Source organism: Strongylocentrotus purpuratus, unplaced genomic scaffold (genome assembly GCF_000002235.5).
Source record: "Strongylocentrotus purpuratus isolate Spur 01 unplaced genomic scaffold, Spur_5.0 spur5_scaffold_21, whole genome shotgun sequence".
Taxonomy (NCBI): domain Eukaryota; kingdom Metazoa; phylum Echinodermata; class Echinoidea; order Camarodonta; family Strongylocentrotidae; genus Strongylocentrotus; species Strongylocentrotus purpuratus.
The window spans coordinates 38291963-38306586 of NW_022145607.1; the positions used below are offsets into that span (position 1 = coordinate 38291963).

At 36.0% G+C, this 14624-nt stretch overlaps 1 protein-coding gene across 1 annotated transcript; it reads right to left on the reverse strand.

The window, feature by feature from the left end:
• Positions 1-5: 5 nt before the first annotated feature.
• On the reverse strand, positions 6-9542 carry LOC763426 (peptidyl-prolyl cis-trans isomerase G). The gene is made up of 10 exons (XM_030994737.1): positions 9434-9542; positions 7359-7456; positions 6879-6986; positions 5935-5999; positions 5144-5236; positions 4764-4826; positions 3631-3807; positions 2562-2657; positions 1585-1721; positions 6-787 (listed from the first exon to the last, which is right to left on the reverse strand). The coding sequence occupies exons 1-10, from the start codon at positions 9445-9447 to the stop codon at positions 613-615; spliced, it is 1026 nt and encodes a 341-aa protein (XP_030850597.1). The 5' UTR covers positions 9448-9542; the 3' UTR covers positions 6-612.
• Between the last annotated feature and the right edge of the window lie 5082 nt (positions 9543-14624).

Consider the following 14624-nt stretch of genomic DNA (forward strand, 5'->3'; position numbering starts at 1 on the left):
CCCCCATATGAAAATTACATTTATTATTCTTGGCAATGTATACCTGAATAGCTTCACCGGCCCACTAAGGCAAGTACTAATCTCATGCTTGGCCATCAATCAATTTTTGGTTGCCCTGATCTAGCAGCAGCAGCAGCAAGATTAATCAATGTTGCGTCTTTGCTACCACTTTGGTTGCCCTCAGAAGGATGGCAGGTTGATGCGTAGCCGCAGGATGATTTAATAAGTCTTTGCTCTTTCTGCTTCACTATCAGCATAATTCCATAGAGAATTCTCATTTTCGGTTGCCCCAGGAAAGGGCAAATAGATACAGAGTAGCATGAATAATTTCTATCAAGTCTCTGTCTGGATGCTTCATTTCCATAAAGCTCTCATTCAAGGTTGCCCCGGCAACAGGGGCAAATGGATTTTCAATCAGTTCAAATTTTGAGTTGCCCGAGGAGAACGGCAAGCACAAGTGCCTGATCAATGAGATGCAGTGAGTCTTTGCTCATCTTCTATCATTTTCCTTAATTATTTGATAGAGCATTCTCATTTTGGTTGCCCCAGGAAAGGGGCAAGTAGATTTCTACCAACTGTAATGATTTCTAATGAGTCTTTGCTCCTATCGCTTCATTTCCAGAGTGAGTTCTCGTTCTTATGAGCCTTAGCCATCTCAAAAAGAGCCTTCATCTTGGCTTGCTCTTTGAGTTGGTATTCCGTCAGTTTCATGTTGGCTTTATGCACCATGTTATCCTTCTTGTCTTCCTTCTTCCTCCGCCTTCTCTCCATCACATCATCGTAGCTCCTGTGCCGGGGAGAGGAGAGAGAATCAAATCATAAGATTCATAAGGTTCATATTATTGTCCATTTAACAATGAAAATTTGTTGTGTTACATGGTATTACGATACACAATGTCATAGGCATATTTAAGAATAGAAAAATTTTGTGAAAGGTAACGGCAGTCATTAGTGTAGAGGACAAAGAGGATGGCAGAAAGGACACACCCTTGAGGTGAGCCTGTATTGGTCAATATTGGCTCACTTACGACATTCTGCACACGGACGCTCTGGATTCCATTCTTAAGAAAATCGGTTATCCAAAGTATTAAAGAAATAAAAGAGAGTAAAATGAAGTGAGATGACAAAAGAGAGAAGATAGTAACGATGAGAATGAACTGGCGAAATATTATAGCAAATTGCTTCTTCTTTTTTTTTGTGGGGGGGGGGGGCGTACAGATACATGTATTTAGCATTCCAGATTAAAAGGCTGAAATGAATTGGATAGTGTTGGACCTACATACTAGTATTCTCATGATTCTCATAATTCCCTGAAAGATAGACAAGAGCCAGACTGATCTCTTACACAGTCTAAGAGTAGTACTAGAAGAAAAAACAAATATTCAAAATCATGCATAATCAATATGATATATCCCAAGCTTGACACACAAAAAAGTAATTAAAGAAGAAGAGTTTACAGGTTTATGGCAGTAATTGTGTATCGATGATGAAATTCCTTCCACATCAAGCAATAGTTCCTTTAAACCACTCAAGATCTGTTCCGAAATATGATACAGATTAATTCCCTAAGGTCAATGCACTTACGGTCCACCCATGATAGACTTGGTCTCTACCCCTAGTCCAGGACTAGCTTCCCTCTCTCTCCTCTCTTGAGCTCGGATGGCTTTCTTCTGTATCTTAGCCTCACGCCCGGTAGCCTTGGGGGCCAATTCATCCATCACCTGATGTCAAGCACAAATCAATGTATTGTAATAATTGGATATAAAAAATTTCTGTTAAATAAGTATAATAATTAGTATTAATAACATGGGCAACTTTGACACTTTTGTAGAGTAAATTTGTTACACTCTCTTGCTAGTGTTATTTTTTACTTTCATTGTACATGACAGAATGTTTTAGTATATTTTTGTTTGTTCTGTTCTTTTGTTCCTGTTTCTTTTTTTCCTGTTTGTGTGCATTTTAGGGGTATGCTTTCATATAAGAAATCTCTCCTTTCTGCCTATCCCAAATGCTCTCATAAATTGCCATTGTTATTTGTTATCACTATCTTGTTTTTGTTATCATTCCATTCTGTATTTGTATGTTTTAAATGTTGTTTTTATGAAGAATGTTGAATAAAATTTGAAATTAACTTTGAATTGAATTGAATTATGTGGTTTGTTTGTTTGCTTTATGTAGAGGTGTTGTGGTCTAGTGGATAAGTCACCCAACTGCAGATCGCATGGTACGGGGTTAGAGTCCCGCCGCGGCACTAATGTCTTTTGGCATGACGTTAATCTAGGTTTGCCACTCTCCACCCGGGTGTTAAATGGGTGCCCGGTAAGATGCGAAAGTTAATGTGGTTGGATTAGCAAGTGCGCTTGTAAAATGGCGACTGGCTGGAATGCTCCCAAGGGAGTGGGAAATGTGCATACATTGTGTTGCGGGTAAGCCTGAATCCAATGACCAGAGTAATAATATGTGCTGCGCCTAGAAACAAAGTTTTAGGCGCATTATAAATGTGAGCTATTATTATTATTATCAAACAGTCTATGATTTTTTTTAAATTGTCATTGACGTACCATTTTATTGTGGCTGTTAAACTCTTTCCTCTCTTTCTGCACTCTCTTTCTTTCTGTTTCTCTGTTGTTTTCTATCTCAACCTGAGACATTGGTGGCTGACAGAATAAAAACAAAATCATGAATTGTATCACTTTTTTTAATCATTCTACATGCAAGATCCCTTTACCTTCAACAAATAGTTCCTCGTAAATTCATTAAAAGCATCGTTTAAAACTGAATTGTTAAAAAGTAATCAAACTTCCACAGGAGAAAATAAAGTTCTCTTTGATCTACAGAATATCAAGATTAAAGATGGTGCAGTATTTTTAATCAAGGAGCGAATAGAACAGACAAAATTGTATACTTTCATACTTTAAATAATAAAAGGAACAACAAAAAAGTGTCAGAACGTGATTGCATTTTTTAAAGAGCACTTAATAAATACAATTGTTATCATCATTATTATAAAATTGAAAAACACAAATATTTGGCATGCATTAGAAAAACTATGAACAGCAAGTGCTAGAGAGAATGAGATATACAGGAGAAATGGATAGAAATAAATAAACCCACAACCTGATGAAATACAAATCAATGTATCCAACAAAAAAAGAGAGAAACAAAAAGAAAGAAGAAGAGAGAGAAGGGGAAAAGAAAGATGGTCAGAAAAAGAGCGAGGGAAGAAAAGGAGAATGAGATAATATAGGAGACAAGGAGTAAGAGATAACCTACATGAAGTTAGAGAAAAGAGAGCGCAATGACTACAAAGACAATGAAAGGCTAATCTAGAGAAGCATAGAGAGAGGGAGGGAGGGAGGGAGGGAGGGAGGGAGAGAGAGAGAGAGAGAGAAGGAGCGACAGAGAGAGAGAGAGAGAGAGGGGGAGAGGGAGAAGGAGCGATAGAGAGAGAGAGAGAGAGAGAGGGGGAGAGAGAGAGGGAGAGAGAGGGAGAGAGGGAGAAAGAGGGTGAGGGAGAGAGAGAGAGAGAGAGAGAGAGAAAATGGGATAAACAGAGGGATACATCTACATGTAGTTTATAGAAACACAAAAGATAATCATCACAAAAAAGAAAATGACTCTAAATCTCACCGGTCTGCTGGGGCCAATGAACTTTGCGTCGGGAGGAACGCTTTTGCTGCCTGCAGCATCCTTGTGGGCGGTCTTCCCAAACGTAGAGAACTTTGTCGGCTGCGGAGTCTTGAAGGGCGACATGCTGATGCTACCATCCAGATCACGTGACAGGGACGGGTGCCGTTTACCTGAAAACTGTGATAAAACAAATATTGTAAAGAATCACAAGTCCATGGGGGTCTTTCACAAAGATCCTAAGTTGAACTTATCTCTAATTTGGACTTATGGAAAGCTGTTAGAGTCTTTGAAAATATTTTGTAAAAGTTATTTTTAAAGGCAGAAAATGTTTATTTAAATCATTTATATTTGTTATTATCAAGGAGATTTCATGTTCTGGATGTGGAATTTATAAAAAGTCTAAAATAATTGAATCTTTACATTTTAAGTCTGCAAATGGCTCTCCGTAACTTTTAAGACCAACTTAGATTTAAGTTTGACTTAGGATCTACATGTAAGTGAAACACCCCCGATGGCTTTTAGCCTCAATACCCCATCCACTTGGACATATTCTTTGACCCCAAAATGTAGGTCACCTCAACTGACCTCCTTGGGCACCATTGTTGATTTGACACAAGCTCCGGTAACACTAGGCCTGTCTTCAACAGCTCGAGTTTACCAAATAACCAGCTATTTGAACTATCCAGATCGCAAATTAACCAGTTAATTTGCGTCTTCACTAGCCCATAGTTGCAATAAGCGTGATATTTGGTCCAGAAAACATCTCGAGAAGGACTGTTTGTGCAACGCTATGACTTGATTAGCTCAATGGCAACCCTTTTAACATTGGTAAAGATCAATTCTCCAATGGAAACAATTTAATCATCTTGAAGCCTCGTTATTTTTTGTATTTGTTATTGTTGTTGTTGTTGTTGCTGTTGTTTTTATTGTTGTTGTTGTTATTACTATTATTATTATTATCTATCCCATGATAAATACAATGTGGTACAGGGAGGTTTAATATTTGTCTGGCATTTAAAGAGTTAATGACAGCTAAAAACAGCTACACTTCTCCTATCAAGTGCCCCATATCTAAATTTGCACACATTTTCTTACAGTGAATCTTTTGAAAAATATTCAATGCAAGTTCCTACCTTCCATTTGTAGTTTGTCAGTGAAGATTTCTCATCAGCAAAGTCAATGCCCTTGTAAAATTTCTGTGTAAAAAAATGCAGATGAAATAAACGTTTAACAAGTACATACATGTATAAAGAAAGAAAGAAGGGGGAAAGGGACAGGGAAGAGAAATATTGAGAGGAAGAAAGCAAGAAAAGGATAGAAAGAGAAATTTAAGAGACTATGTTTGACTTTTTATGAACAATCCACACTATGGGCACATAAAACATTCGGTGCTTCATATAATGGAAAACTTAAAAATTTAACAGTTTCTTCTTCAAGAACAAGATTTTTAGCTTTAAAAAAAAAAAACTAACATGCTTTCAGAAACATTGCCTAAAAATCAAACTTCGCTCACCTTCAGTAGTTTGCCAGAGTTCCATTTTTTCACAAACTTCTTGAAATACTCTTTTGCCTTCTTGGATGTAAGTTCATCCAGTGGTTTGTTTTTCTGTTGATCAAAAATATGAAACTAGAAATCATGATTGACTAAAATTGAATAATCATTTTACTGTGCTACATTTGTATATGTTGTATCTCTATTGATAGGGTATGTTTTTATGTCAAAACTACAAGATGACTTGCAAAATCATTAAAAAATGGACCACCTGTTAATGTCCATTACTTGAAGTAAAATAAAGTCAAGTTCTGTTCATGTGAAAGAAACGGTGCGGAATCGATCAGAAAAGGTTGATCATCTAGCATATATTTGGTGTGTACTGCAAGGTTGTAGAATTATCAACATAAGAAATTTGACCAAGTCTTGGTAAAGTTACAAGCACTGTACAGAGAAAGATGTACATGTATATGGGACTACACAACATGTGGCATAAAAATATGTCCCAATTTTTATGTTACCGGTACATGCCATATTAAGAATGATTAATGTTCTTCCACACTTGCATAATAAAATGATAATGCTCACCTCTTCCCAGAACTCAATCTTCTCTTTAAAGGTTACAATTCTCATACATATAAAAGTCATCATATTCCATTATTGTACTATCATTTAATGTGCATCCTGTCTTAAAGAAAATTAATATCAATGCAGTAATCTTGCCTGGCCCAAATGAACATCATTTAAGATATGTACATACAGTTGGCAGTACAAACCTCAAGCGAGGATGAATTTTAAAAAATGCAAATTACCTCTTCCATCAGCCAAACTCTGAATTCTTTACTCTTGCTGTAGTAATCATCCTTTGTTATTTTATCTGAACATGAGAGAAAGAGAGAGAGAGAGAGAGAGAGAGAGAATGTAGAGGAGAGTGTAAAACGAAAATTAGTAAGGTCAAATGGCAAGTCTACTCCGCATTGCTGATAGGTGATGACAGAATAGAATACTTTGCATGTAATTTATGGATTAGCATTATATTGATTGGAATTTAAATAAATCATTCTGATCAATGATACAGAATGTTTAACAGCAATGAGTTCCCCCCCCCCCCCCCAACCAGTGAATCTTGTGCTGGGAGCGCCTAGAACAAATACAGACAAGTTACTGTTGATATGTTTCTTTACGTCCAAACAAAGTGAGATGTACCATAGGATTAGGGTCAGGTGATACATTTGCTACAGAATGAAATTCTGTCAAGTACCATTACTTTTCAATAATCAAATGGCTACTGGTAACAGAATTACTCAGGGAATATGGCATATTTTTAGTCTGAAATTGGTTTGTTAACATTCTTCTGAATTCTTACACTTTCAGCCTGTGTAAAGCTAATGAATGATTGTGTTCCACTCTTTAATAGGAAGAAGATATGAAGATTCTGTACGATGAATCAACTGTTAAAAAATATTAAAGTTTATAAACATGATAACATATAAAGCCCATCTGCACTAGTTTGGCCAGGAAAAATTAGACCACCCTGCTGGTCACTGACAGGTGGTTATCTCATCAACTCAGCTCTCAAATAACATAAGAAAAAGTGGATCATGGGGGACCAATGGTCACCGATAAGGCATTGTTTTCTACAGAGAGGGAGCAAGTAGCTACAAGTAGTGCAGTGGGGATTTAAACAAGACAATAATGTACATGTAAACTTCATAAGCCAATCCTCAATTGGAGCTTCAGTAGAATCGGAACTTACTTTTAGTCTTTTTCTTCTTTTCTTTCTCTGCCTTTATCTTGATTTTCTTCTGTTGCTTTTTGGAAGGAGCATCAGCCTTCTGTTTCTTTCTTACTTTGTAATCATCCTCTGTTGGTAAAAAAAAGGATGACAATAAGCAGATAAGATTAAATAAAATGACCCCCAAAAATCAGAATCAAGAAAATTCTGATTAGACACTATGACACAAAATCAATTAAAGTGAGTAAACACCATTAAGAGATCATTTCATATTTGATTTCAATGCTGGCAACACAAACTTCACAAAGCAATGTAATACACAACTTATATAATTGTACACACTGACATTTTTTAAAGAAGCTGTCTTCTTTTCACAATTGTGATGAGGTGATCATTTTCCCCTATATGACTCTCTCACAAGGATTTACAAATTCATATTGGTGAAAAACAAATGTTTACATCGACAACATAAATTGACAATGCCAGAAGCCTCTGAATTACCTGAATCACTGGCTGAGCTAGAGTACGAGTCACTGGAGTCGTCATAGCTACTACTGCTACTGCTTTCATGGCGACGTTTGGTCTTACTCTTCTTTGCTCTGTTGGTAAAAGATGAATGAGAATAGAAGGAGTAATTACATTAAACTCACTTTCTGACACTGATCATTACGTCCCTTAAACTCACTCCTACAATGCATGAAGTCCAACCGTATAGAAAGAGTAATTACATTAAACTTACTTTCTGACACTGATCATTACATCCCTTAAACTCACTCCTACAATCTAATCGTAAACAGGATGGACCTCATATCTGCTGACGTCCTGAGAAGTATTGACTTTTCCCATGCGTGACACGTGTACAAAACAAATGGGAGAAAAATTAGTGTTGAAATACTTACTTTTGAAAACAATGCTCCAAAATCATACTATGACCTAGACCGAAAGCTTCAGTCTCTATAATCGTCGGTTGTTCCACTGAGACTACGTCTGGCTCCACTAGACCTCCGGTTATAGAGACTGAACGACTGCCTATGCCAGCCTGTGTTGAACTTATTCCGCTAGATTTTAGCCGCTAGGCCCCTCCCACAAACTTGCCACGGCCGTATTGTTATGCCCCAAAATCCCCCAAAATGTCATTTTACCTCGTTCATTTCCAATTTTAAATTAGGCCTAGGCTATAATACATCGGTTCCACTTACTAACTTCATTGATATAATCCGTTTAATGGTCCCTTTTAAGGAAATTATCGGTCAAAATCGACATCCATGTTGAAAATCTTGCAAGCCGTGTTTAACTCTCGCTGCCGTCAATCTCATCCCTTCTAGTCTACGCCGAAGGCAAAATGATTATGAAGGAAAAACTGTGCGCCATCTACACGTTCGTAATGGCGTTATCACAGTTTTTCCTTCATAATCATTTTGCCTTCGGTGTAGACTAGAAAGGATGAGATTGACGGCAGCGAGAGTTTAACACGGCTTGCAAGATTTTCAACATGGATGTCGATTTTGACCGATAATTTCCTTAAAAGGGACCATTAAACGGATTATATCAATGAAGTTAGTAAGTGGAACCGATGTATTATAGCCTAGGCCTAATTTAAAATTGGAAATGAACGAGGTAAAATGACATTTTGGGGGATTTTGGGGGCATAACAATACGGCCGTGGCAAGTTTGTGGGAGGGGCCTAGCGGCTAAAATCTAGCGGAATAAGTTCAACACAGGCTGGCATAGGCAGTCGTTCAGTCTCTATAACCGGAGGTCTAGTGGAGCCAGACGTAGTCTCAGTGGAACAACCGACGATTATAGAGACTGAAGCTTTCGGTCTAACTATGACCATAAATGACCGTAATTCGGTTCTGTAATTTCTAGCCGATTCATAGCTCAAATTCATGTAGAATAACTGAAGAAACTCCTGCTGATTTTCCTCCGTCGTGTCTCGTTTTACAAGGAGATCACATCCCTCTTCTGTTTCTCCTTCTTCTTATTTTAATTCTCCAACCTTTCCTTCTTTCTTTGTTTTTGTTATTATGTTATTATTCTTGTTCATTTTTCTAAATTCTTTCTTAATCAATCATGTTAACCTTCTCCTTCTTTTTCAATTTTCTCTTTTCATCAGGATCACTGCATTCATGCCCACATTTTTAATGAGAGTAATTAGACTCTACCATGCAGATTCATTGACTTCATCATGTTCAAACATGTTCTAGCCAAAAAGGGGGAAATAAACAGGAAAGAAAACAGGGCAAGAACTTAGAAGCAAGAATTGAAGAAAGAAAATATGGTAAAGACAAATTTACACCCCAGCAATATTGAATATGCTTACACAGTTACACTTAGAGGTTAGTAAATAACTTATTTTCGTAAACGACAAGAATTCAACTCACACATTCATGATCATAAAAACTGTTCTCAATCTCTTGTGTGGTACACAAATGTCGATATATGGGACTCTTATAGAAAGCCTAAAAAACTAATTCCCAGAAAATCGTAGCAAAGATATATCGAGCAACAAATGAATAGCAAAATCGGCAAAATCCTTACATTTGACTTCAAGACATCATAAAATAATCACTCACTTCGCTTTAGGCATCTCCAAAGTATGTATGCTGGCCGCTTTTACATATCAAAACGTTTGAATATTTCGAAGATTTCCCTCCTTTAGCTTTTTATACGGTATCTTGAAGTAAAAAAATAAAAATGAAATCGTTATCGCATATTACATGGCAGGTTATAAGGTTGAGCTTCTCTATATCCATATACTGGTTAATTGGTTGTGCTCCGGCAGTATACGCAAGGTCTTGTGGGGGTCTTGGGGGGGGGGGGCGCTCCTCTGTAATTTTACTTAAATTCAGCATTTTACCAACGCACATCCTGTCTATTTTCAAAGAATTGTTATTACAACCTACCAGTTTGGAAAGGTGTATATTCAATTAGGACAGGAAGGACGAGATGTTACACAAGGCAGCATAACAAAAATGTTTAAAGACCCGGCAAAAGGAAATATAAAAAAAGATAATAATGTGCTCTGTTACTTCTGAGATTCTCCTTCCAATAAATCATGTCATATGTCAGGAAAACACTTTGATTTGCATGGGGGATGGGGGGGGGGCCCTTTGCGGACTGCCTTGTAGCTAGATTGCCATTTTATAAGCCCAATTGGTGAGTTATATACATTTAGGAACAAGAAATTCGAAATTAAAGGCTTTTTCAATAGTACATGTAATTTCATTTCAAAAGAACTTGATCTCGGAACTGCCGATCATTTTTTTGTAAAATCACCTATTGCAATTTAATGATCAGGATGTACATAAATAAGACTGAAAACATTCAATTAACTTTAAAGTTACTTTTCTTGTCTTCTATTACTTTTTTTGTATACATGGAAACCAACACTAAGATGACTACTGGTAGCTTTGTTGGCCTAGCTTTTGGTTTGTATGCCAGTGTTTATTTTTTTGTATGCTTTTCGGTTAAAGGTAAAGACCAGTTATGGTCATGCGATTGCATTGTGAAAGAAACGTTGTGGAATCGATCAGAAAAGGTTGATCATCTAGCATCTAGCATCTGCAAGGTTCTGGAATCATCAAAATGATAAGAAATTTGGCCCATTCTTCGTAAAGTTACAAGCACTATACACAGAAAGACGTATATGGGACTACCCTATATCTCTCACAGACCATGAGAGAAACAAAGTTACCAAATATATGAATTAGTAGGCGGTTTCCCGGCAAATTTTTTATCATCATGTATTAGTCAAAACATATTCTTTCACATGATTAGTAATGAGAGCTTCCATTTCATTTTTTGAAATTGGGGCGTTTCCAATACTGGTCTTTACCTTTAAAGACATATCTCTTCCATTCTTTTCTCCCTCCCTTCCTCATCACAACCTCCTCCAAACCATAAATGATATCATATTGAACCAACCAATGCCAAATTATTGGAAGCTGACCAGTACATTACATTAATAATGACAATTAAAAAAGGTACTAGGTGCTCATTCTCCTCCCTGTTTGTGTCCCTACCACCCCACCCACCTATCTTCACTCCCTCCCTAACATGTTCGACAAATCAATATCAACAATGCAGATAATATACCAGTATCATCAATAGTGATCTGTCAGTTTATGACAGGTTCAGTGACCCAATCAAAATTTTATATCAAGTGTCTCTCCAAGTTCTTTGGTCTTGAGCCATCCGTTTCAGCGGTTCATATCCTGTTGCTCCACATTCTGTGATTAAATCATCTAGAAAGCCTTTACGAGGTCTTCCCCTCTTCTTCTTTCCATGAATACGACCTTCTATACCAGTATATTATATTAAAATGTAAAGACATACACATAAAAGGTACTCAGTGCATTTTCTTTCAGTTTTTATTTCTCATTCTCAGTTATACACGATTCATAGCTCCTCAACTCGAATGAAAATGAAAAGCATATTCATTCCCACTGGAATAAACAATTAGAATTACATTATCATAAACAAACAATTAACAACATAAAAATATGTAACATCATCATGATTGAAAATAAGAGTTCTACTCTATTTCCAGTCACTTGAAAAATTACTTCTTACTGCCGGATACCTTCTCATCATTCATAATACATTACAATGATGCCCATAATAATCATATAGCTGAAACCAGCCAAGGTTTGTGAGAGGGAACCCTTGTCTTGCATCAATAAGGCATAATTGACTGCAGGATATTGTCTAGTTTATCTGCAAAAGATAGTAACCTTACAGACTCACAATATCTCTCTTCAACAAATGAAATTCACTATTGGTACGTGTTAGGGACATACAAGTACATGTACACTGTAAATCAATTTACATATCATTAACCCGTCCTTCAATGACTCCTTATCACCACATCTCGCACCAAATGTTTCTGATGAAAAGTAAAGCCACATTTTATAAAACACAAGAAATCAATTCCAAAATACAAGTGACTTACAACATGTAAAAGCATGATGCCTTAGAGGCAGAGCATTTGAACACAAAAAATATGACTCATTTTTTTCTGAACTTGACAATTCTTGCAAAACATTGTGCTTATGGAGTTTTGTGCAATCGTTTTAATTCTGGCAATTTGTTGATCGAAACAAGTGATCACTAAACAGATACTTTCCAAAGCTACAAATACATTAAAATGACGTACATTTTACTGTTCAGAGGTTTTCTCTTTGACCAAGCATCATAACAAGCTCCATTTTGGTACAGTTATCACAGAGTCTAGCAAAAGAAGGAGACATAGAAAAGGGGATATGCTTCACAAGAATTATTATCGGTTAGCAAAAAGAGAAAAAAATACAAAAGAGAGATATATTCTTTCCCTGTGCATATATTATGTGTGTGATGTATCTGCTTAATATCCTTACAATAGATCAACAAACATGAAATAGTCAACACTGTTCCCATTACCAGCGCACTCCTCCCCTCGGTTTATTGTGTACACAAATGGCAACATGATGTACTTCCCAATAAAATATAACAAACAGAGAATAAACTCTTCTGATACTTCTATTAACAAAAGACCTACTGAGTACAATGGAAAATAAAAGATTGTTTCTTTGAATTCTACAGCATAAAAGTAATAGCAATACAATGTAAACCCAACTTAACTGGATGCAGAGTTATAAGGTTTGTATGGTTTCATCCTTTCATTGTACTACGTCTCATTTTCAAACTACCGGTACTCTCCAATAGTTGCAATAACAAGGTCATATCGTCAAACAAAAATTATAGTTTGTGCTTCTAAAACGTATAATGGAAAGGTTCCTTCATGAGACAGGGAGTCAAATATATATTTACTAAAACATAACTATTTTAATTGTTTTCCTATTTTTACAAATGCATTATTATAAGTACATGTATCTGCAATGATTCAGTATGATCTTCAAACAATGTGTTTCTATGAAAAAGGATGACTTCTAAAGCTGCATGTGAAATGGTTATAATAATCTGTATTCATATAGTGCTTTATACGAAATACCATCTCTAAGCTTTCAGATATCATTACAACATAGAATAATATTTAATATAACAAGGATGTTGAGGGTAATAACCTCCAAAGTATTACCTCTTATTCCAACCATTTCTTCTTACCCTGGTTCTTAGTGGTGTGCTTTTGAAGGCATTGTTTTCATTTGCAAACTGTAGCATCATACAAATACGTTGCGCTGAACTTTTTTTGATCAACCTCAGTGAAAAGAAAATATATGTACTACTACTACATAACTACTACTATGTAAAGAGCCATTTCATGGTATCGGAGCTCATAGAAATCACATTGTTTTGTCAACCATGAAGAACAATCAATATTGTTTCTGAAAACACTTAAAGCTGTAGTTCTGACTGATTGAAACTTGACGTGTCAACAACTTGTGGTGCACAGCTTTATCCAAATACATGTAAGTTTTATTGGTTACCTTGTACTGTAAATATAAAAAATTGAATGTCACATTTCACAATTCTGCTTGATCAAATACAGGTGAAGAATACAAAACATTTGCTTATGGTATTCTGAGTAGCAATATACAAATGGGATCCCGATTCTTCCATCTCCAGATATCTTACTGCCATAACTTTTCAAACTTTAAAAAAATAATTGAATTACCATGACCTTTTCATACCATGCTAGACACTTTTCAATTCAATTCATATATTCCAAATACAAATGGTACTTCCCACATGGTTTTATTTCAACAAGTGTAATATAATCGTTATGGAGATTCAATCTTCTGTCTTTAGTAGTTATGAACATTTGTAGTACATGTACATGTATATGAAGTATTATTTACATAATTATTTGACAATAACAAGGGTTTTAATTAATGAAAAAATATGGAGAAAAAAAAAGACAGGAATTGATTGTCCTTTTTTCTGTTCAGTTTAGTCCACAGTGAATACAAATGAAGGAACAATATGAACAAAGTCTAGAAAGGTTAATTAAACAACTTTCTATTTTAAAAAAAAGGGGGGGTACATTTAATCAAAAACTGTTTGTCGCTTGGATTAAGATCAGACTATTTAAAAGTTAGAAATGAAAACAATCTCTAGAAGTTCCAGTTGTGCAATTTCTCAGTTGTAGTGAAGAAAAAAAATATACAGTCCCAAATTACTTTGTTGTTTCTATCATTTGTTATGGCTGAATACAGGTCACTGTGTCTCAGCGTTTGGAAATAAAGATATTACATAATCTGATAGTTCCTAAAAAAAAAATATATCAGCAATAACAAAACACAAACAAACATAATGAGATACTCTGAAATAAGTGTTCATACCTAGCAGCATGTTCATACACAAGATTAAAACAATATGAAACTCCTTCTTTCTTTTCATCTCCCTCCGCGGCACTAATGTCCTTTGGCAAGACATTGATCTACATTTGCCACTCTCCACCCAGGTGTTAAATGGGTACCCGGTAGGATGCGAAAGCTAATGTGGTTTGATTAGCAATGGCGCTTGTAAAATGGCGACTGGCTGGAATACTCCCCAGGGAGTGGAAAAGGTGCATACCTTGTGTGCGGGTAAGCATGAATCCGATGACCGGGGTAATAATATATATCTGTAAAAGTGCATTGAGAGGGCCTGCGGTCCTGAAATGCGCTATATAAGGACGAACTATTATTATTATTACACCCAAATGAAGGACATGAATTATCATGTATTTGTTTCTGCTCAAATATTACTGACAATCTGTTACATCATGTAAAATGAATATGTAAATATGTTATTACCTTGTAGAGTGACTGTATCACCCTGAGC